General features: G+C 52.9%; 1 protein-coding gene across 1 annotated transcript in view; it reads right to left on the bottom strand.

Moving 5' to 3' along the window:
- The window catches only part of LOC115093363 (aspartyl aminopeptidase-like), a 47,565-nt gene that overhangs the window by 5,714 nt on the left and 17,498 nt on the right, over window positions 1–24,353 (bottom strand). The window contains exons 3-5 of the mRNA XM_029605005.1: window positions 17,945–18,033; window positions 17,446–17,559; window positions 16,281–16,406 (exon numbers count right to left, since the gene is read on the bottom strand). Of these exons, the coding sequence (XP_029460865.1) occupies window positions 16,281–16,406; window positions 17,446–17,559; window positions 17,945–18,033 (329 nt within the window). The remainder of the gene's footprint in view (window positions 1–16,280; window positions 16,407–17,445; window positions 17,560–17,944; window positions 18,034–24,353) is intronic.

Consider the following 24,353-nt stretch of genomic DNA (forward strand, 5'->3'; position numbering starts at 1 on the left):
GATCTCCTGAGAAGAAACAGACTGGCGCTCCGCCCAGGACGCCGCCTGAGAGCGAAGAGAGTGGGCCCTGATGCCCATCGGGGGATGCCGACCTGCGCATATATACGCTGCCACAATGGCTTCTTTCAGCCAGCGAGCAATCGTGGTCTTCGTAGCCTTGGATCCTCTTTTGGGATCATGCCAAAGAACAAACAAGTGGTCCGACAGATGAAAATAATTAGTGACCTCCAGGTAACGGATCAGGATGCGCTTGACATCAAGCTTTCGAAGATCTCATGGATTGTCAGCGGAGAACGAAGGGAGCTCCACCGTCTGATTCAGATGGAAAGCAGAAACCACCTTGGGCAGAAACGAGGGCACAGTGCGCAAGGTGACCCCAGAATCCGTGAAACGGAGGTAAGGTTCCCTGCAGGACAGCGCCTGAAGTTCGGAAATCTTGCGGGCAGAGCAAATGGCCACGAGGAAGACCGTCTTGAGGGTAGCGGCGCATAGAGGCTCTAAGGGAGGGCCGCCCAAGATTCTGAGGACCAAGTTGAGGCTCCAGGAAGGACAAGGAGCCTGAACTGGCAGCTTCAGATGCTTCACACCCCTGAGGAACCGGACGATATCCGGGTGAGAGGAAGGTGGAATTCCCCCCCCCCCCGACAATGAATCAGAGATCTGAGGGCCGCCAACTGGACCCTCAGAGAGTTGTAGGCGAGGCCCCTCTCCAGACCTGCCTGAAGGAAGGAAGGAAAGGATCTGAGGTACTAAAGCCTTCCGTGGTAATGCTAAGTTGGTAGTGCACCAGGATTCGAAAACTTTCCAAACCCGGACATAAGCGAGCCTGGAGGAGTGTCGAAACTATGGCCTCCGGGTATCCGCGGCGGCTTACTCTGCGCCTCTCGAAAGCCAAGCCGCAATACAAAAAGCGATCTGCCTGGAGGAAAAATACTGGTCCTTGATGAAGTAGGCGCGACAGATGGCCCAGGTGGATCGGGCCGTCCACAGCTAGGTTGATCAAGTTTGCGAACCACGGACGACAGGGCCATGCTGGTGCCACCAGAATCACCGGACCCTGGTGAAGTTAGATTCTCCGGAGGACCTTGCCCACGAGGGGCCACGGAGAGAACACGTAGAGGAGAAGATGCCGGGGCCACGGGAGAACTAGCGCATCCATACCTTCTGCACCGTGCTCCCTTCTGCGACTGAAGAAGCGCAGTGCTTTTGCATTTAGGGAGTTGGCCATGAGGTCCAGGTGAGGGGTCCCCCAACGCTGGATGAGGATCTGCAGCGCCTCCTCAGAGAGCTCCCACTCCCCGGGATCAAGACTCTGTCGACTCAGGAAGTCCGCCTGAATATTGTCGACTCCTGCAATGTGAGAGGCCGCCAGTCAAGAGAGGTGGATCTCCGCCCACGCCATCAGCTTGTCCGTTTCCAACGAGACATGACGACTTCTCGTGCCCCCCTGGTGATTGATATATGCTACCGTGGTCGCGTTGTCTGAGAGAATACTGACCGCCCGATGACGGACGAGGGGGAAGGAAACTCCTCAGCGCCAGGCGGACTGCTCTGGTTTCCAAGTGATTGATTGGCCAAGAAGCTTGAGTCCTCATCCACTGTCCCTGCATGGAGCTCGTTTGACAGACTGCCCCCCCAGCCGGAGAGACTGGCATCCATGGTGATCACCACCCATTCTGGAGTGTCCAAGGGCATTCCCTGCGCCAAGTGGAGCGGGTCTAGCCACCAGAGCAGGCTGTCCCTGGCGAACTGCAGAAGTGGAAGGATGGCCTGGTACTCCTGCGACACCGGTTTCCATCGTGAGAGTAACACTCTCTGTAGTGGACGCATATGCATAAATGCCCAGGGTACGAGGTCGATAGTGGATGCTATGGAGCTCAGAACCTGTAGGGTAATCCCAAGCCATGGGAAAGGAGAGGCAAGAAAAGCTTTGGACCTGCCCCGAGAGTGACCGTGCCCGATCTGATCGGAGGAAGACCTTGCCCGTCGCTGTGTCGAACCTCGCTCCCAAGAAGTCCAGTAACTGAGAAGGAGTAAGACTGCTCTTGGGGTAATTGATGATCCAACCGAGGGATTGGAGCAGCTGCACCACTCTGTTGACCGCCCAGTGACCCTGGCGCAAAGTCTTCACCCGAATGAGCCTGTCGTCCAGATAAGGGTGAACGAGTATGCCATCTCATCGGAGAGCTGCCACTACCACCACCACCATGACCTTCGTGAACATTCGGGGGGCAGTCGCCAGGCCGAAAGTTAGGGCCTGGAACTGAAAGTGCTGGCCCAGAATCTTGAATCGAAGAAAACGCTGATGTGCTGTGAGAATGGGAATGTGAAGGTAAGCCTCTGTCAGATCCAGGGAGGCCAGAAATTCCCCTTGATGAACTGCAGCAATCACCGAGCGTAAGGGTTTCCATCCTGAAATGCGGGACCTTGAGCAACTTGTTGACCAATTTGAGATCCAGAATTGGGCGGAAGGTTCCCTCCTTCTTGGGGACAACAAAGTAGACTGAATAATGGCTGGCGCCCACTTCCGTGGGGAGCACTGGGATGATTGCCCCGAGAGCTAAGAGTCTGTCGAATGATGAGCTGCTTTTGGGGGGACCCACAGGGAGAGAAGAGGACTCTGTCCCTTGGGGGTCGAGCAAAGTCCAATGCGTAGCCGTGCCTTAGGATATCGAGGACCCACTGATCCGATGTGATCCGGACCCACTCCTCATAGAAAAGAGAGATCCGCCCCCCAATCCTGGGCAGCGGTGAGTGGGTCAGCCTGGCATCATTTTGAAGACTTGGAGGGTGCCCCTTGGGCCATCCTGTCCCTTGCTGATCTGTGGCCTCGAAAGGAATGGGACCAAGACTGAGATCGAGAAGAAGGCATCCGAGGGGTTGTTTGCCTGGTGGTGCGAAAGCGACGCTGAGTGCGGAAATGGCTTCTGGAGGCATTGAAGTGACTAGTAGCTCGCGGCCGATCTTCCGGGAGTCTATGCACTGTGTTCTCTCAGAGGGACTTGATAATCTGGTCCAGATCATCCCCGAAAAGAAATTTCCTTTTAAAAGGTAGGGAGCCCAGCTGTGTCTTGGATGAGGAACCCGCTGACCAGTTGCGGAACCAGAGGTGGCGGCGTGCCGAGACTGCCAAGACTATTGATCTGGCCAGAACTCGGAGGAGATCATACAGAGCGTCTGCCCCGTAGGCAATTATGGCCTCCAATCGGTCTGCCTGCCATGCCTCCTCCGGTGGCAGGTCCTGTGACATGAGGAGCTGCTGGACCAGCGGAGTCCCGCTCTTTGCGCCAGCGAGCTACAGATAGTCACCAGGACTCCCAGTGCCGAAACCTCAAACACCCTCTTGAAGTAGACTTCTAGTTTCCTGTCTTGAAGATCCCGCAGCGCTTTGCCTCCTGTCACCAGAATAGTTGTTCGCTTCGTAACTGCCGAAACCGTGGAGTCGACCTTCGGGACCCTAAGCAGCTCTAGAAAGTCCTCAGGGAGGGGGGGTAGAGTTTTTCCATCGCCCTGCTGACCTTTAGAGAGGCTTCGGGCGAATCCCACTCCCTTGACAACTGGAAAAAGGTGGTATGGGTAGGAAAGGGCCTGGTAGGCGGGCGTAGCCCCGCAAGTACAGGGTCTCCCTTCTTCCCCGAAGGATAGGGGCCTGGCGGTTCCAGAGGGGCTTCAATGTCCAGTTCCTGAAAGATATGTGGGATAAGTGTCCAACTTGTCCCTCTGGAAGATCCGCAACACCCTATGAATCATCCCCCTCCATCTGGACAGCAAGTAAGGGATCATCCAGGTCAGGGTCTGGTGCGACATCCATCCCCCCACAGGGGGGGAGAATCAAATGCACCCTGGAGGACTCCAGAGGGACCTCGGAGGCCCCCACCCCTGGGGCCTATACTCCCTGGGAAACTCCCACAGGAGGAGGGTCAACCATCCTGGGAACTTTGGTAGGTGGAGGTCTAGGGGCGGAATCCTGAGGCTGGGACATCCTGGCCAGATAGGCATTGTGCATAAGAAGCACAAAGTCTGTGGAAAACGGCGGCGGGCCAGGAGGCAGCAAAACTGAGGAGTCCCCAGGAGGTAAAATGCATCCCAGAGACGGAACCGGTGTCAATAGCGGCGGGAAAAGCAAAGAAATATCCCCTGAGTCATCTTCTGGGGAAGCCAGAGCCACCGGCTCTGAGTCCAAATGGCTGCCGTTCCCACGCTCAGTGGGATCGGGGCCTTCTCTGAGAGCGCACTGAGGAGCACAATGCTGAACCTCCCGCCGGCTGCGAGGTGCCCTCCCCCCCCAGGGAGGCACCTCGTGCAGATCCCCTTGCGGGAGAGCGCGATCCGGGCTCCCCGCACGCAGCACATCGGCAAGCCCTCGGCAGGACCGGAATGAGGAGGAAGGGAGTCACGAGGCAGTGACCGGCAGTGCCGCGGGAAGGAGCCTCCGCTTACTAAATTACACCGACCCTCAGAGCTGGCCAGGCTCCGCAGAGGAAGGCAACCTCAGCAGTCCTGAGGAATGCGGTTCTCTGAACGCGGGTCGGAACGTGGGGGGGGGGGGGGGGGGGGAAGAGTTTGAAACCTCCAAACTGTACTGAAAAAGAAAGCTAAAGGGGAAAAAAAGACAACTTACCCTGCACAGCCCAATGAGAACAAGAAACAGGCAGAGAAAGAATACAGATCTGTCTGCAAGTTAAGCCGGTAAAAAATTAGGACCCCTGTTTGTTTTTTTGAATGAACTTGATCCATCAAAGAAGCTTGAGAGTAGAAAAGGTAAGAAAACAAGAACTGTAAAATAAATGTAGTGGGGAAACAGAGGTTCCCCTGCTCCTATCTGCTGGAGTGAGACAGGGAGTGCACTGGTTTATAAGGAAGCATCCTTCAAAGTTTTGTCTGACTCCATCTGCTGGACGGGGGACATTACCCACCATCTGGACTGATCCTGGTACCTACAGGGAACAGAAATATTAAAGCAGACCGATCGCGCAGACTCTCTAAAATCCCTCTCCACTACCGGGCAGTACCAAAACTTCCCTAACTGGGGTGGGACTGTGAGAGTCCCGTTCGAAGAACACTTTCACCAAAATTGCCAACATACGGGGCCTGGATGTCCAATCAGTAGCGTCTGGCAAAGGATATGCAAAGACGTCCAAGTAGCCACCCTGCAAATCTCTTGTGGCGAAACTAGTTGGTACTTAGCACTCTGCCTAGGAGGCTGCCTGGGAACGGATAGAATGAGCCTTTAACCTCCTCCGGGATAGGACGGATAGAAAAGAAAATTATTATTTACCTGCTAATTTTCGTTCCTGTAGTACCATGGATCAGTCCAGACAGTGGGTTATGTCCCCAATCCAGCAGATGGAGTCAGCACAAGCTTTGAGGGGGCGTATCCATATATACTACTACCCCCTCTGCAGGAGTTCAGTATCGAGTATATCAAAGCCAGAGTAGAAACCCCCGAAGGATCAAGTTTGTGGAAACAGATAATGAAAACAATTGTAACCGCAACAAGTAACTGCAAACATCCTACCAACTTGTAGGGAGCTGTGAAAAACAGCGAAAAGAAACGACTGTGAAGACACAGAACACTGCGAGCAAGAAGTAGCGCAGAGCTGAGCAGGATCAAGAACCCAAACGCGGTGGGCGTCTGGACTGATCCATGGTACTACAGGAACGAAAATTAGCAGGTAAGTAATAATTTTCTTTTCCCTGTACGTACCTGGATCAGTCCAGACAGTGGGATGTACCCAAGCTTCCCTAAATCGGGTGGGATCCTGCGAGGCCTGCTCGGAGAACCTGCTCGCCAAAGTGTCCAGAGACTGAAGAGGCGAGGTGCAGACGATAGTGCCTCGAGAACGTGTGTAACGATTTCCAGGTGGCTGCCCTACAAATTTCCTGCGAGGATACCGAGCGAACCTCCGCCCAGGAAGCCACCTGAGAACGTGTAGAATGCGCTATGATTCCGGGTGGGGGAGTCCGACCCGACCCAATGTAGGAAGCAGCAATGCCGGCCTTCAGCCATCTGGCAATGGTAGTCTTCGAGGCCTGAGACCCCTTCTTAGGACCGGCCCAGAGTACGAAGAGATGGTCAGAGGTCCGGAACTCATTTGTAGCCTCCAGATAGAGGCGCAGAGTGTGCTTGACATTCAAGAGACGGAGAGACTTCAGCTCTGAGGAAGAGAAGGACGGCAACTCCACCGTCTGGTTCACATGGAATGCAGAAACCACCTTCGGAAGGAAGGAGGGAACGGTGCGAAGCGAAACTCCAGAGTCGGAGAAACGGAGATAGGGCTCTCTACACGACAGAGCCTGCAGCTCCGAGATGCGTCGAGCGGAACAGATGGTCACAAGAAATACAGTCTTGAGAGTGAGATCCTTTATCGTTGCGCTGCGCAGCGGCTCGAACGGTGGTCCCGACAGGGAGCGAAGCACAGGTTAAGACTCCAGGAGGGACAAGGGTCCCGTAACGGAGGACGCATATGCTTGACACCCTTGAGAAAACGAGCAATCTCAGGATACTGTAGAAGAGAGCCCCCATCGCTCAACAGCGAACCAAGGGCGGCCACCTGAACCCGTAGTGAATTATAGGCGAGCCCTTTTTCCACCCCCGCCTGTAGAAACTGAAGGATCTGAGGTACAGAAGCCTTAGCGGGTCTCGTGGCCTGGCCGGTACACCACAGCTCGAACATAGGCCGCCGACGTCGATGTCTTTCGTGCCCGCAATAGCATGGACACTACCGCCTCCGGGTAGCCCCGACGCCGGAGGCGGCGCCTCACAAAAGCCAGGCCGCAAGACAGAAGAGTTCTGCCTGCTCGAAAAATACCGGGCCCTGATGTAGGAGCTGGGGGAGGTGCCCCAGCCTGATTGGCCCGTCGATCACCAGCTGTAGCAGGTCCGCAAACCAGGGTCGCCTGGGCCATTCAGGGGCGACGAAAACCACGGTCCCCTGATGGCTTTCTATTCTGAGGAGCATCCTGCCCACCAGGGGCCATGGTGGAAAAGCGTAGAGCAGAAGATGTGGCGGCCACGGGAGGACCAGGGCATCCACTCCCTCCGCGCCGCGCTCTCTCCGGCGACTGAAGAAGCGTGGGGCCTTGGCGTTGAGAGCGGACGCCATCAGATCCAAGTGGGGGGCCCCCCACCGATGGACGAGGAGTTGCATCGCTTTGTCGGAGAGAGACCACTCTCCGGGGTCCAGCAGTTGACGACTGAGGAAGTCCGCCTGGACGTTGTCCACACCTGCGATGTGCGAGGCCGCTAGCCGGACGAGATGACGCTCCGCCCATTGCATCAGCAGCGCCGCCTCGAGCGCGACCTGCGGGCTGCGCGTGCCTCCTTGTCGGTTGATGTAGGCCACGGTGGTAGCGTTGTCCGATAGGATTCTGACTTCCCGGTTCCGAAGAAGCAGGAGGAAATGTCGCAGAGCTAGCCGGACCGCTCTGGTTTCCAGACGGTTGATTGACCACTTCGCCTCCACCGTGGACCACGTCCCCTGCGTGGCGCTTCGATCGCAGACTGCACCCCAGCCTGCTAGACTGGCATCGGTGGTCACCACCACCCAATTTGGCAGATCGAGGGACACGCCACGGGCCAGGTTCGGCGGATCCAACCACCAGCCCAGACTGTCCCTGGCATTCTGCGGGAGCAGGAGAATCATCTGGTAATCCTGCGATACTGGTTTCCAACGGGAGAGGAGCGCCCACTGTAAGGTCCTGATGTGCGCGAAAGCCCAAGGTACAAGGTCGATGGTGGACCCCATCACTCCCAGGAGTTGCAGGTAGTCCCAGGAGGTGGGCTCTGGTAACACAGAGAACCGTCGTGTGTGATCCCGCAAGGATTGAGCTTTGTCCTGGCGCAGAAAAACTTTGCCCAGTAGGGTTTCGAAGGTCGCCCCCAAAAAAACCCAAGCGTTGCGAGGGCATGAGGGAGCTCTTGGAGAAGTTCACTACCCATCCCAGGGAATGTAGAAACCGTACTACTCGAGTCACCGCTGAGCGTCCATGATCGAATGACTTCGCCCAGAGGAGCCAATCGTCCAGATAAGGATGAACCAGGATGCCCTCCTTCCGGAGAGCTGCCGCCACGACTACCATGATCTTGATGAAGGTGCGCGGCGCCGTCGCCAATCCAAACGGGAGAGCCGTGAACTGAAAATGCTGGTCCAGAATTTTGAAACGAAGGAAACGGTGGTGCTCCGGGCGGATGGGAATGTGCAGGTAGGCCTCCGTTAAGTCCAGGGAGGAGAGGAACTCCCCCCGATGCACCGCCGCAATCACTGACCGGAGCGTTTCCATGCGGAACCGGACGACTCGAAGGGATTTGTTGACTTCCTTGAGGTCTAGGATAGGCCGGAAGGAACCGTCCTTCTTTGGTACGACGAAATAGATGGAATAGTGGCCCGAGCCCACCTCTCCGAAGGGCACGGGCGCAATAGCGCCTATCTCCCGGAGTCTGTCCAGAGTCAGCAGCACCGCTCCTCTCTTGAGGTCCGAGCCACAGGGGAAAAAGATGAACCTTCCCTGCGGGGGGCGGACAAATTCCAATGCGTAGCCGTGTTTTATGGTATCCAGGACCCACTGGTCCGAGGTGATCCGTGCCCACTCCGCGTAGAAATACGTTAGTCGGTCCCCAATCCTGGGGACAGGGGAGTGGGCGAGACTGGCATCATTGTAAAGACTTGGTATAGGGGTTCCCGGTTCCGGGAGTAGTGCGTGCAGGCCGACGCCCGCGAAAGGAGCGCGACCAGGGCTGAGACCTGGGGGTGGATGACCGGGAGCCCGCCTGTCTGTATCCCCTGTAGCGCCGTTGCGCTCTGGCTCTGGTCCGAGAAGAAGAAAATGCTCTGGATGGTCGAAACCTATCCTCCGGCAGCCGATGAACAGCGTTCTCCCCCAGGGACTTGATGATCTGGTCCAAATCCTCCCCGAAGAGGAACTTGCCCCTGAAGGGAAGAGAGCCCAGACTCGACTAAGAGGACGTATCAGCTGCCCAATTGCGTAGCCACAGTAGTCGTCGTGCTGCCACTACCGAAACCATGGATCTTGCGAGGACCCGAAAAAGGTCGTACGAGGCGTCCGCCCCATACGCCACTGCGGCTTCTAGCCGATCTGCCTGGGCAGCCTCATCGGACGGCAGGTTCTGAGATGTGAGGGGTGAGACCTCGAAAACCCGCTTAAGGAAAACTTCCAACTTACGATCCTGTGTGTCCCGCAACGCCGCACCTCCCGTCACTGGGATAGTCGTCCTCTTCGTGACCGCCGACACTGCGGAGTCCACCTTTGGGACCTTGATGAGGTCCAGAAATCTTCGGGGAGCGGGTGCAGCTTTTCCATAGCCCGGCTGCTCTTCAGGGAGGCCTCCGGGGTGTCCCATTCCCTGGTGAGAAGTTGTAAAAACGAGTCATGAATGGGAAAAGCCCGAGCCCTCGGCCGGAGTGCCGCCAGGACAGGATCTCCCTTCCTTGAAGTGACGACAGCGGGAGCTACTGGGGCAGGCGGGTCTTGTGGCGGGTCCAAATCTAATTCTTGGATGATCTGCGGGATGAGGTCGTCCAGCTCTTCCCTCTGGAAGAGGCGTAGGGTACGCGGATCATCCCCCTCCTGCGTGCCGTCCCCTTGTCCCCCGTCCGGGAGGTCAAGTCCATGTCCCGCTGGGTCTGGCACCGCCCCCACTGCCGCGGGCGTGGATCGGACCCGGGTAGGGAGGCTCCCACTCCCGGAGGGTCGGGGGGGGCCGGCGTCGAGGGCGACATCCGAGGGATCTTAGGAGGGGGGGGGTCCCACAGGTGCTTCCAGCCCCTGCAGATAAGCGGTATGCATGAGCAGGATAAACTCCGGAGAGAACCCCGGCCTGCTCGGGGGGGGGCCAGGGAGCAGGAACCACGCCGCCCCCGGCCTGCTCGGGGGCGGCGTGGTTCCTGCTCCCCGGCTCTGGGTGCTTGGTTCCTGCACCAAAATCGGGGGAACACCCCCGCTGGTAGAGTCCTCCAGGGATCCGTTCTCCCTCGTGGCCTCCAGGGATTCGTTCCCCCTCGTGGCCTGCGCCTCAGGGCGCTCAGAATGTAAAATGGCCGCCGTTCCCGCCAAAAATGGCGGAGTGGCCGGCCCGCGCCGCCCGGGCAAAAAAGAGAAATCAGTCAGGGACTGTGAGGTACCTTCCCCCCCGGGAAGGCATCGTGCACAGATGCCCTCCCGGGAAATCCGGGACCCCGGGTCTCCGCAGGCCGCACAGCGGGACGGCCGCGGCATCGGGATCGCTGTAGGAGAAAAGAAAAAGCCACGGGGGGGGGGGGGGGGGCCACGCGCACAAAAGCGCTGCTGCGGGGGGGCCCGGTCGGCCCGCACTGCCTGCTGTCCGAAAATAGAGGAGGGTGCCGCGGGGGGGCCTTCCCGGCCACACGACCCGCCCCAGACATCTTTCCCTAAATGGCTCAGCAGCCCATGAGGAGCTGTAAAATGGCCGCGGATGAGGGAGTAAAGAGCGAAGAGGCCGGCTCCACCGGCTTTCACAGGCACCGGGGGCTGAGCTGTGAAGGAAAAAACTACAAAGGAAAAACAAACTTACCCCTGGCTGCAACGAGAAATAAACAGCAAGGCCGCAGAGAAGAGACAAGGAAGATAAGCCACTCCCCAGAAGTTGAAAGAACTCTGCCTTTTTTTTTTTTTTTTTTTTAACTTAATACAAACTTGATACAAACTTGATCCACAGAAAAAGACAACAACAAGCCATAATCAAGCAAGAAAGTGAAGAAAAAGGAAAAGGAGGGGAAGCCTGATTCCCCTACTCGCATCTGCTGGAGTCAGAAGATACTGAACTCCTGCAGAGGGGGTAGTAGTATATATGGATACGCCCCCTCAAAGCTTGTGCTGACTCCATCTGCTGGATTGGGGACATAACCCACTGTCTGGACTGATCCAGGTACGTACAGGGAATGAGCCTTTAACCCCTTCTGGGATAGGACGGATAGAATGAGCCTTAAACCCCTTCTGGGATAGGACGACCACGACAGATGAATGCGGAACCAATAGCCTCTTTCAACCAATGTGCAACCGTGGCCTTTGATGCCTTCTGACCCTTTTTTGCACCACTCCAAAGCACAAAAAGGTGATCCGACAGCCTGAGACTGTTAGTGACCTCCAGATACCGCAACAAAGCCCTCCTGACAATCAAATGTCTTAATTCCTTGGCATGAGGCCTATCAGTCTCTAGATTTGGAAAGGCCGGAAGCTCCACTGCCCGACTTAAGCGGAACGCTGAAATTATATTCGGCAGAAAGGATGGAACCTTCCTCAGGGAAACTCCGCAATCCTCAAAAGGGTTCCCTACATGACAGGGCTTGAAATTCAGACACCTTCCTGGCTGAACAAACGGCCACCAAGAAAACCATCTTCAGAGTCAAATCTTTCACGGTGGCTCTCTTAAGAGTCTCAAATGGAGCTCCGCACGTGTCCTTGAGGACCAAATTAAGGCTCCAAAAAGGACTCACCTTATGAACAGGGGGGCGCAAATGCTTCATTCCACGTGGATTACAAACTGGTTAAAAGACAGGAAACAGAGAGGAGGATTAAATGGTCAATTTTCTCAGTGGAAGGGAGTGGGCAGTGGAGTGCCTCAGGGATCTGTATTGGGACCCTTACTGTTCAATATATTTATAAATGATCTGGAAAGAAATACGACGAGTGAGATAATCAAATTTGCAGATGATACAAAATTATTCAGAGTAGTTAAATCACAAGTGGATTGTGATAAATTGCAGGAAGACCTTGAGAGACTGGAAAATTGGGCATCAAAATGGCAGATGAAATTTAATGTGGATAAGTGCAAGGTGATGCATATAGGGAAAAATAACCCATGCTATAATTACACAATGTTGGGTTCCATATTAGGTGCTACAACCCAAGAAAGAGATCTAGGTGTCATAGTGGATAACACATTGAAATCGTCGGTTCAGTTTGCTGCGGCAGTCAAAAAAGCAAACAGAATGTTGGGAATTATTAGAAAGGGAATGGTGAATAGAACGGAAAATGTCATAATGCCTCTATATCGCTCCATGGTGAGACCGCACCTTGAATACTGTGTACAATTCTGGTCGCCGCATCTCAAAAAAGATATAATTGCGATGGAGAAGGTACAGAGAAGGGCAACCAAAATGATAAGGGGAATGGAACAGCTCCCCTATGAGGAAAGACTAAAGAGGTTAGGACTTTTCAGCTTGGAGAAGAGATGACTGAGGGGGGATATGATAGAGGTGTTTAAAATCATGAGAGGTCTAGAACGGGTAGATGTGAATCGGTTATTTACTCTTTCGGATAGTAGAAAGACTAGGGGACACTCCATGAAGTTAGCATGGGGCACATTTAAAACTAATCGGAGAAAGTTCTTTTTTACTCAACGCACAATTAAACTCTGGAATTTGTTGCCAGAGGATGTGGTTGGTGCAGTTAGTATAGCTGGGTTTAAAAAAGGATTGGATAGTTGTCATATTCTATGTCTAATGTTATGTTTAATGTTTTCAATGGTTAATAAAAATCTAATTGACAAAAAAAAAAGGATTGGATAAGTTCTTGGAGGAGAAGTCCATTACCTGTTATTAATTAAGTTGACTTAGAAAATTGCCATTGCTATTACTAGCATCAGTAGTATGGGATAGACTTAGTTTTTGTGTACCTGCCAGGTACTTATAGCCTGGATTGGCTTGATGGACCCTTGGTCTGACCCCGTATGGTATGTTCTTATGACCAATTCCACCACCTCAGAAGTCTCCATGCTGCAACTGTGGAGACTATATTCCTGGCGGAAGTCCAAACCATGTCATACAGGGCATCAACCACATATGCCACTCCTGCCTCCAAGTGGGCAGCCCGAGCGGTCTCATCCGTCAACCCCTACACCTTCTCCTGTGCCTTCTGGACCCAGCATAAGCAGGCTCCCTGCATTCAGGTCCCGCAGACCACCTTACGAAGGCTTAAAGCTGAAATCACACAGCCTCTTCAAGAGAACCTCCAGCTTTTGATCCTGGCCGAACCTGCCACAGGGATGGTCGTCCTGGTCACTGCCAACACTGCCGCATCCACCTTGGGAATTTTCTATGATTCCAAGGTTTGTTCCGGCAAGGGATGCAGCTTAGCCATAGCTCTGGCTACCCTCAGGCTCACCTCGGGAGACTCCCACTCCACCAACTTCTTCAGTAAAGGTAAGGCCTTAGGCAGTCCCCGCAGTCCATCCTCATCATCAGAATCCAAATCTCCAACTCCCCCAAAATCTGGGCAATTAGCAGATGTAATTCTGCCTTACAGAAGGATCTCACCATCCTAGGATTGTCCCCCTCTGACATCAGGACGCCCACCGCATCCTGCACTGGATCCGCCAAAAAGCGCTCACAGAGTCCTTGTCCAGATCACCTACTGGACCTCCCTGTACCTGATCAGGGTCATCCGCCTCGTCCGATGTTTCCCCATCATCACCAGCGGACCCCGCCCGAGGCAGAGACGTTGCAGAATACCCCCGATCCAGACTGCTGATCTGCCCTGGGCTTCTTAGCCATCCGGGTCCTGCCTCCTTCTTGGCCAATATAGGCCTTATGGAGGAGCAGGACAAGATCTGTGGAGAATCCTTCAGAAGAGGAGGAATGCTGATCCTGATCCGCGTCCCCCTGGACCTCTTCCCCTTACCTGTCACCAACAGGAAAGAGGAGGGGAAGGGAGTCTTCAGGCTCTTTTGCAGAAGCCTGGCTCCTTACACGTGGAGCTAAGATGGCTGCCGTCTCCTCCGATCCCCTCCCTGGGGTCTCCTGCCCCGGCCCAGCCGACCTCCAGAGAGTTCCATGGAGGTCCCAACCCCTCCGGAGACACAATCAGTGCAAAACGCGGCTGCATCGAGGAGGAAACGCTTTAAGTTACAGCCGCAACAGACATTCCTGCGCTGAGTGGGAGGCGCCATTCAACTGTGACTGGGCTTAAAGATAACTCCCTGCTGCAGGTAACTGCCGCTGGCGCGATCCCCACACTCCCTATGCCGTTCAGCCACAGATCTGGCTCCCACTCACCCGATTCTGCCTCTCGCTGGTCAAGCTGCTCAACCGAAACGCTGCTGCCACCCAGAAACAGCTACAGCAAGGAAGGAGAAATAAACCTGAATACGTCCCCGCTTCTGGACGTCGGCCGCTGACCGCTGAGGGCGAGGGGGATCCAGAGGGGGGTGAGGGAACCAGGATCCCCCGGCTTCCATCCCCGCCCCGACAGGTGAGGGCTGAGCTAGATCAGAGATCACCAACCCCGGCTCGCCCTGCTCTACCCGAGGGAACCTAACACCTCGGGGGAGCCTTCCTCCTAGGAAAAGAAAATTAGGTTCTTACCTTTTTTTTTTTTTTAATTTTTAAATTTTGCATTTTCGAACAAACTTGATAGCAATACACGCTTATCAAAGGATTGGGATCAAGGTAGACAAAAAATACAGAAACATAAACATTTCCCACAGGTAAATCCATTTACATTACACAAAATAAGGATAAGATAAATTCACAAAACAAAACCATCCCATTATAAGGAAATAAGGAGAGAGAATCCTTATAATATTGGGAGAAATTAAGGAACATTTTTCTCATGAAAAAAAGAGGCACAGCAATTAAATTCCATCTTAAATCCCAAAACAGGAATTAGGTAGAGCTCTGTTTACTCAAGGAATGCGTATCTAGAAATATTCTTAACTGAGATGGATCAAAAGAGATGCATCTCACATCATTTAATGTAAGAATGCATTTGCAGGGATATCGTATGGTGATCTGCGCACCTATACCCCTGGCCAAGAAAGTCTTCCTTCTCTGCTGGGTGGTTCTGCTCAAGTCTGGAAACATCCATAGCTTGTATCCCAAATACTTTTTTTCCCTATTTCTTAGAAAGGGTTTCAGAATCATCTCTCTTTCTGAAACCGATGAGAAACTTATTAACAACGTCCCACAATAGTCAAATCTGTTCTTCTGAAGGTTGCTCGAGAAATTCTGTTAGATTTCCAATTTCTAAGTTTGGAGGCTGATCACATTGTCCATCCTCAGAAATCAGAGCAATACGAGGAAAGTTTAGAACTCTTACATTTTTAGCTCTTGGTTCATTTTCTAAATGTTCAATTTTTCTGGAATTTATCAATTCTCCTTGTATTTCGGTGTTTTGTGTAGTTTGTCTCTGTGCTACTTGTTTGATATTTTGCTCCTTTTCTGTCTGTTATGGGTATCTCGGGTTCGTTTTCCCAGTTGGGCGTTGAGAACCGGTAATGAGGATTCTGTTGGACCGGTGGTGTTGGTCCTGGTTAGAAGGCTCGTTAGTCAGTTTGATTTGTGATTTTCCTGCTCTGACATTAAGTAATACTGCCGGACTGTAGGTGGCACCAGCCTAGATATAGGCGGAGTTTTTGTTTGTAAACTTCTGTCTCCATCTGCTAGAGGCCAGAAACTCCCCCGGACGCATGGACGCGATCACCGACCATAAAGTTTCCATTCGAAACCGAGGAACCCGCAGACATCTGTTGACCCCCTTCAGGTCCAGGATGGGCTGAAACGTTCCTTCCTTCTTGGGTACTACGAAGTAAATGGAATACCGGCCCAACCAGGAGCCTGGACTGATCCGGGTACGTACAGGGAATCTTCTTTCTTCCAACCTAATTTTCATCTCTGTCTGCTTTTCCTATTTTTATTTTTTTTTTGAAACTCCAGACTGCAGGTTTGCATCTCCACCCTCTGCTGGAGACAGAGAAATACTGAAGGACTGCAGGTGGCGCTCCGGGTTATGTGCAGGTTTGCATCTCCACCCTCTGCTGGAGACAGAGAAATACTGAAGGACTGCAGGTGGCGCTCCGGGTTATGTGCCAGTGTAACTTTCTCTGTCTCCATCAGCTGGTAGGGATGCAAACCCCACTCGTCTGGGCTGATCTGGGGTATGAACAGGGACGGCCTATTTTTTTTGGTTAAATGATGATAGTTTTAAGGAAATGATTTGTCTGAACTGATGCAAGAAAGTCATTGCAGGGCAGAGAGTGCTTTGCAGTGGACAGATTAAGAAAGCAGACATAGCTAAAAAACAAACTCCAGAGGATCTGCTGACTAGAGGAAACAGGGATTACAGGGCTGGGGGTTATGCACAGGAGGGAGGTGCTGAATGGCTGGAGAGGTTATATGTCAGAGATACCACGGTGGTGGTGCGGGGGCAGGGAAGTCACAGGACTGAGACCCCGGGGTTGGTGAAACCCTAGGCAGGTTTGCAAAGTGTTGATCACAACAGGAAATGGATGAAGAGACGCTCACCTTAACAATTACTCTGCCAGCAACAGTGAGATCTCGATCAAACCACGTGTTCCATATCCCGCCTCCGTAACACTCCACGCCCACCTGCACGTACCCCACCTGGCCCCTCTTAGACTTGCGTTTCACCTGGAAGAGAGAAGCATCAGAATACAAAAGGACAGTGGGAGACTCACGCATCGAGCCCACAGGGAGTCCAGGCCACACCTTCCATATGCAATGCCTTCCTATCCCCCAGGAATGTGCATCAATCACACATGCACACGCGTGCCCGGCTCACTCCAACCCCACGCGTACACGGCTGCACACGCACGTGCCCCGGCTCACTCCAGTCACCCACGCACAAGGCTGCACACACGCGTGCCCGGCTCACTCCAACCCCACGCGTACACGGCTGCACACACGCGTGCCCCGCTCACTCCAGTCACCCGTGCACACACGCGTGCCCAGCTCACTCCAGTCACCCGTGCACATGGTTGCACACACGCGTGCCCAGCTCACTCCAGTCACCCGTGCACAAAGCTGCACACACGCATGCCCGGCTCACTCCAGTCACCCACGCACAAGGCTGCACACACGTGTGCCCGGCTCTCTCCAACCCCACGCGCACATGGCTGCACACGCACGTGCCCCGCTCACTCCAGTCACACGTGCACATGGCTGCACACGCGCGTGCCCCGGCTCACTCCAACCGCACGTGCACAAGGCTGCACACACGCGTGCCCGGCTCACTCCAACCGCACGTGCAAAAGGCTGCACACGTGCGTGCCCCGGCTCACTCCAGTCACCTGTGCACAAGGCTGCACACACACGCGTGCCCGGCTCACTCCAACCGCACGTGCACAAGGCTGCACACACGCGTGCCCTGCTCACTCCAACCGCACGTGCACAAGGCTGCACACACGTGTGCCCGGCTCACTCCAACCCCACATGCACACGGCTGCACACGTGCGTGCCCCGGCTCACTCCAGTCACCCGTGCACAAGGCTGCACACACGTGTACCTGGCTCACTCCAACCCCACATGCACAAGGCTGCACACAGTGCTGTTTGTTGTCCTGTGGAAAGCACAAGGTGCGAGGTGGATGCCCCTATTTCCTGTACCCCAAGGACAGCCCTGACAGAGATATGCAGCCCGTGTCTGTGTCCTGGCAGTGAATGCTCCTTACCCTTAGGCAGGGACTGTCTGTATGAGCGCCAATTAAACTGAATCCATTTCCAGGCTTGTACTGGCCCCCAACTGCAAAAGCCACAATGGTGGAGTAATTTCTGGTCACAAAGTACTGGAAAGTGGCAGAGAGAAAGACACAGTGAGGGGAAAGGTTCACATCTAAGCACACAATCCGAAATTCAGAGCAGTACGGGCAGACGTTCCTGCAGACATTGCAGAGGCTTTCCAGGGAGCGCTGCTGCTCCTCCCCTCGGCCTTTCAGTTTGCACGAGGAGCAGGCAGGTGGGCCTGGGTAAATGCCTCTGATCTGCCCTCGCTGGGAGCCAATGCCAAGCATCGGATGTAAATACAGAGCAGCAGGGCCCCTCGGTTCCTGCCCCAGCAGCCTCTTCTCAATGCTTTTTACAGGCAGGAAAGGCTTTGAGGCCCTGACACACAAGAGGGCCCCCCCGCCCCACTGCCCACCCGTTCACAGACACTTCCTGTCGCACTCGTACCTTCCGCTCCGGTTTGATATCCCAGTGGTCTGCCTCCTTCAGCTCCTGGAACCCGGCCTGCAAGAGTTGTCTCTTACACTCTTCCACCACTGTCAGGGGAAAGTCAGACACAGCGTTACGACCGCCCTACCAACCCCAAGGGGTCCCAACACAGTCCTGGCACCCGAACGTGGACTGTGGATATAAACAGCTGCCCAGAACGACAACCCCAAAGCATCCTACCCCCTCCCGGGCAACAGCTGCTTCCTGTCTCACTAACCCACGCTACAGTCACCTCCCAATCTCATGCCCAGGCTACTTGTACCTAATCAGCTTCTGGATCCCAGCTGACTTCTCTCCCTCCCTCCCTCCCTCCCTCCCAGAGCCACGGCTGCCGCCTCCTCACCCCCCCCCCCCCCCCCGGCCCCAGGCTGTGTCGCGTTCCCCTGTACGAGGCACTCTAGGACCACTCTGGCACCTGCCATTACAGCAGGGGTCTTTGTCCTGTGCCTGTGAGGAGCATCGTGGGGCCAGGATGGAACGGCAACCCCCTGCTACCCGAGAAGGCGAAACTCAGGTCTCCTTCTGAGGGGCAGACTGCAACCTACTAAGGGAAAGTAGAAGCACACACACGGAAATAAATCAATCAGGGAGAGTACAGGAGACCAAGAAGCAAGCGAGATCAAGTGCCAGGAGCATGGGAAGGGAAAACTGCAGAAGAGAGGGCAAATCTGGGGCAATAAAGCGATACAGGAACTGCAGAGGAGAAGGGGACAGAGAACCGGAAGCTGAAGTAATGGAGAAATTACTTACCTGATCATTTTGTTTTCCTTAGTGTAGACAGATGGCCTCAGGACCAATGGGTTACGCTCCCCTGCCAGCAGATGGAGACGGAGTCAGGTTTCAAAGCTGATGTCACCCTAGATACCCCCCTGCAGTGACCTCAGCCCTCCAGTGTTCTCTTCAAAAGCCACTGTGGACATACTATCGAAAAAACTTGATTAGAAATGGATAACCGTAACTGTACTCAACCAAACAACTAATGAACCCTAGTAAGATTATAGATGTCCTGATCTAGGGACTTGATGACTGTTTCCCATAATCTCTTGGAATCAATATTCACCTCAAGGGCGAATCACTGGCACCGTTCTTGGGCAGCCATGGGCAGGATGCTGAGTCCATCTGACTACACTAAGGAAAACGAAATTATCAGGTAAATAATTTTTCCATTTCCTAGCGTGTAGCCAGATGGACTCAGGACCCATGGGATGTACAAAAGCTACTCCCGATGGGGGCGGGAGGCTGCCCGCGGTCTGGTTAACACTGCCCTTGCAAAGGCTGCATCCTCCGGGGCCTGAACGTCCAGGCGATAGAACCTGGAGGACCACGTTGCCACTTGGCAGATATCAACAGGAGACAGCAGTCTAGCTTCCACCCATGAGAATGCCTGACCCTAGTGGAATGGGCTTTAACCTGAGAAGGTAATGGCTTTCCTGCCTCCACATAGCCTCCCGTGACCACCTCCTTAATTCAGCAAACTATGCTAGCCCGCAAAGCTGGTTCACCCTGCTTTCTTTCACTGTGAAGGACAAACAGGCGGGCTTGTCCTTCGGCTCAGTTCTGAAACTTCCAGATATCGCACCAAAACCCTACTGACATTCAAATGGCGGAGGAAGCGGTATTCTTCCGTGTCCTTGTGCTTATCTAGGGATAGCAACAAAATACACTGATTCAAATGGAACTCAAAGACTACCTTGGGCAAGAAGGATGGAACGGTACGAAGCTGTAACGCTCCTGGAGTCATCCAGAGGAACAGTTCCTGAAACAACGACAATGCCTGTAGTTCAGGGATGCGACGTGCCGAGCACATAGCCACCAGGGACACACAGTTTTCAGGTTTAACAAATGGTTGAAAGGAAGACCCTGCCAAAAACTCCAATACTATATTAAGATTCCACAAGGGAACCAGCAACTGTAGGGGTGGCTGGAGGTGTTTCACCCCTTTCAGAAAACGGGCCATATCCAGATGAGCCAACAGGCAGGTTCCACTCACCTCGCCCCTGAAACAGGAGAGCCACTACCTGCACCTTCAAGGAGTTAAGGGTCAAAACTTTATTCAAGCTGTCCTGCAAAAATTCCAAAATTAGTGGGATTTTGACTGCCTAAGGGTGGACCCTGTGTTCCTCGCACCAGGCCTCAAATACTCTCCAGACCCGCACATACGCTAGGGATGTAGAGAACTTCCGAGACTGGAGTAAGGTGGCAATTACCACTGCAGAATATCCTCGCTTCATCAGGCGAACCCTCACAAGGGCCAGACTGTAAGAAAGAAAGAAAGAATCTAGTCTGATCCTTGTGAAGGACCGGTCCATGCTGTAGCAGTTCCCTGTGCAGTAGGAGGCACAGGGGGGTCTTCACCAGGAGTCTCCATATGTCTGCATACCACGGATGCCTGGGCCAATCTGGAGCTACTAATAGGACTAACCCCTGTGGAGCTTGATTCTACAAATGCCCTGCCCTAGAGGGGCCATAGAGGGAAGGTGTAGAGCAACTCTTCTCCCAGCCAGGTCTGAATGAGAGCGTTGATCCCCCAGGGACCACTGATCTTTCCCGCGATTGAAAAGTCGTGGAACCTTCGCATTGTGATATGTGGCCAGCAGGTTGAAGAACGGGAGATCTCAGCGATCTACTATCAGCTGAAAAGCTTTGGCAGACAATACCCAATCTCCTGGATCCAGACTCTCTCTGCTCGGATGTTATCTTTTCCTGCTATGTGGGAGGTTGAGATCATCTGTAGATGTATTTCCACACATTCCATAAGGAGATCTATCTCCTGTGACACTTGCTGGCTCCACCCTAGTGGTTGATGTAGGCTACCGTTGTTGTGTTGTCCGACATTATGCAGACCGCTTGACCCTGGAGTATGTGGCTGAATTGTACACATGCCAATCTGAATGCCTGGGTTTCCAGGCAGTTGATGTTCCAGAGGGCCTCTTCCTCAGTCCAACGTCCCTGGGCTGTCAGTTCCTGACAGTGAGCTCCCCAGCCCCAGGGACTCACGTCTGTTGTGACCATCCAGTTCGGAGAGGACAGGGGTACACCCCTGCTCAGATGAGCTTCCTCTAGCCACCACTGAAGCAGAGAGTGTATTCCCATCAGTAAGTGGAGGTGAATCGGTCTTGAGACTGCAAGTTCCGAAGTGACAGTAGCGAGCGCTGAAGTGAACTTGGAGATAGCGCCACACAGTCAGGCATATTGTGCTCATCAAATGAAGCATTTGGAACATCAACTTCCTTATCCGCGTGGGCAGATGGAAGACCTTAGCCTGCTTGGTGTCAAACCAGACTCCCAGATATTCCAAGGACTAGGAGGACTTGAGACTGCTTTTGTCCCGATTTACGACCAGAGTTCCTGAAGCAAGGAGGTCACCCTGTTGGTCACCTGGAGACTCTTTTCCATGGACTTGGCCCGGATCAACCAGTCGTCCAAGTATGGGTGCACCAGGATTCCCTCTTTTCTCAATGCTGCCGCTACGACTACCATAATCTTGGAAAATGTTCTGCGGGCGGTACCTAGTCCAGAGGGCACAGCCTGGAGCGGATAATGGCAACCCAGTACCGCAAATCATAGGAAACCGTGCTCTTAATGGATTGGAATATGTAAGTGGGCCTCGGATCGGTCCAGGGAGGTTAAGAACTCTCCCGATTGTACGGCTATTATCACTGAACTTAGGATTTCCATGCGGAAATGACTCACTCGTAGATGTCAATTGACACTCTTGAGGTCTAGGATGGGGCGAAAGGAACCTTCCTTCTTGTTCATGCTGAAATTGATGGAATAATGTCCCATATTTTCCTGGGGTGCAGGTATTGGGATTATAGCCCTCATCCTGAGGAACCTCAAAAGAGTAGTCCCCACTGCCTGCTTCTTGTGCTGGGAATGGTAAAGAGACATCATGAATATGTTCCAAGGAATGCTGTAATATTCCAGCGCATATCCTTCTCATTTGACCTCCAGGACCCATTTGTCCAAAGTGATCTCAACCCATCTCTGGTAGAAGAGGAACAGTCAACTATCTCCTCATTCCAAGGGTGGGTTGGCAAATTTTCATTGGGTGGGCTTCGGGATGAACCTGAACCTGCCCCTCTCTTGGACTGTCTACTATAAAAGGGCTGACACCTCTGAAATGTTGAGTTTCTGTAGGGGGCAAAAGCATTGGGAGCCCCTGCATTGACCCCTCAGAAATTACAGTGCATCTCGCCTTTCTTTTATCTTCTAGTAGCTGGGGAACTGGAGATTCGCCCCATTTACTGGCCAGCTTTTCCAATTCACTTCCGAAAATGAGTGTTCCTTTAAAGGGCATATTTGTAAAATTTGCCTTGGAGGTTGCATCTGCTGACCAATTCCGCAGCCATAGCTGTCTTCTGGCCAATACTGAGGCCACTCCTCTGGCTGAAGTACATACTAGATACGAGCCCATGGTAGCTAAAAAGGAGGCGGCAGGTTCCATAACTTCTACGGGCTCCCAGTGTACACCAAGAAGCGATCTGTAAGGTAATTGCTACAGCGTCAAAGGCCTGTTTAAGGATGGACTCCATCCGTCTATCGTGCGCATCCTTTAAGGCCACTCTTCCTTCCACTGCGGTAGTTGTTCACTTAGAGATGGCACAGGCCAGCACATCCAATTTAAGGAAATGCAAACGCTCTCTCACTGTCGGATCCAGAATGGGGTTCTTCTTTGGTTCCGTCAGAGTCCACCCCAGAAACTCCCAGCATCTTCAGGGTCTGGGAAACAAGGGCCAGCAATTTGTCTCTATGGAAAAACCGTAGCATGGCCCGAAACTGTTCTAAACCAGGGGGAATTTCCCCATCTTCCAAGAAATCTGTATCTTCCTCTGTGTCATATGGGTCCCTACCAGGAATAACCTCGGTGAGGCGAGGCATGCCTCGAGGTCTGTTGATAGGACTGGGAGAGGGAGGGCTTACTGGCTTTCATTCCGTCTGGGTAAATTAACACAGAGGGTCAACTATTAATCACACTCTCTGATTATGCTTGTAGTTATATCACATCACAGAGAGACCTTATATTCATATAAAGTGCAACCATTTATTTAGAATTCACAACACATACCTAAATAGACACATTAAAAACTAAACTAGCCCATTCATTCCACCCATACATTCATACCATCATATTAAAAAACATTTCTTCACCAAAAAGCACTCTGTATAAATTACAAATATTTCAATGTATATATAACAAATTAATATTGATACAAAATTTGAATATATCCCCTCTCATTGGATGAAACCTCCTATTTTATATCTCTGCCCACATATTTCAATGTCAGCCTCAATAAATGTTACGTTATTATTATCCAACGAAAGACGTCTTCGTTTCGCCTGTAACTTCAGGCTTCCTCAGGGATTAATTCATCACACCATGAACCACTTTGTTGATATCGTGGGTTTCACATAAATTATTCGTAGATGACTCAATTCTCTTACAATGTAGCCACACTCCAACAAAGTATTCTTTCTAAACCATACCACGATACAATCGTGGCCAGGATGTGATTACCTTCTATATACACACCACTACAAGCTGGCGAACACAGCCATTACCCCGTATAAGTATTTCAATACTAGTCACCGCTACCTTCATTAACACCACATCGGCAAAAACTGTTGAACTTCTACTCCTTTGAAACTTAATCGTAGTGGTTCACTTCTCATATTCCATTAAATGAAAAAATCTTCACATGTTGTGCTTCCCAATTTCACGTAAATCCGACGCACGTAGTACGTCAAACTGTCCGTCTGGACAGGAGCAAGTGAGGTAGCAGACTGCGCCTGTACGAAGGTTTGAAGGCCCTGGAAAAATTCCATCCAAGAGAAGGCAGCCAGGTCAATGCCTAACCCAGGAGGTACTGGGTAAGTGCCTGTGAACTTCCTTGTCCCACGGACAACCCATTCCTGAGGGTACTCAGATCCGGTGTACTTCCAGTTAAAGCTGTAGCTAACCCATTTGAGTGGGAGAAGCTGGGCTTAGTAAAGTCCAAGGAAGCCAACTTTCCCTGGGCTTCCTCACAGTGCTGACACAGGTTGTGATTCAGGTCAGGCTGTGAAGCCCTAATACAACAAGCGGCACAGAGAGCAATGTGCGTAGGTTTCTTGGTTGCTGGCGCCATTGACGGTGATACCTGTGCGTCCCAATCGGCTCACACTTAAAAAAAAAGTATATGCGCACAAATTTAGAGCGCCTAGACGGGGCGCAGCGAGGCGCACGCTCGCCTTTTCATGTATGCGCTTACAACGTTGTGCGCGCAGAGCCAACACACTGGGTGTACCAACATCCTATGTAGGGCCGTACCACACCCACAGAAACGCGCACAAGATGGCATCAATGAGGCCGACCATGCAGTGTTCC

The sequence above is a fragment of the Rhinatrema bivittatum genome, chromosome 6 (assembly GCF_901001135.1).
Source record: "Rhinatrema bivittatum chromosome 6, aRhiBiv1.1, whole genome shotgun sequence".
NCBI classification, from domain to species: domain Eukaryota; kingdom Metazoa; phylum Chordata; class Amphibia; order Gymnophiona; family Rhinatrematidae; genus Rhinatrema; species Rhinatrema bivittatum.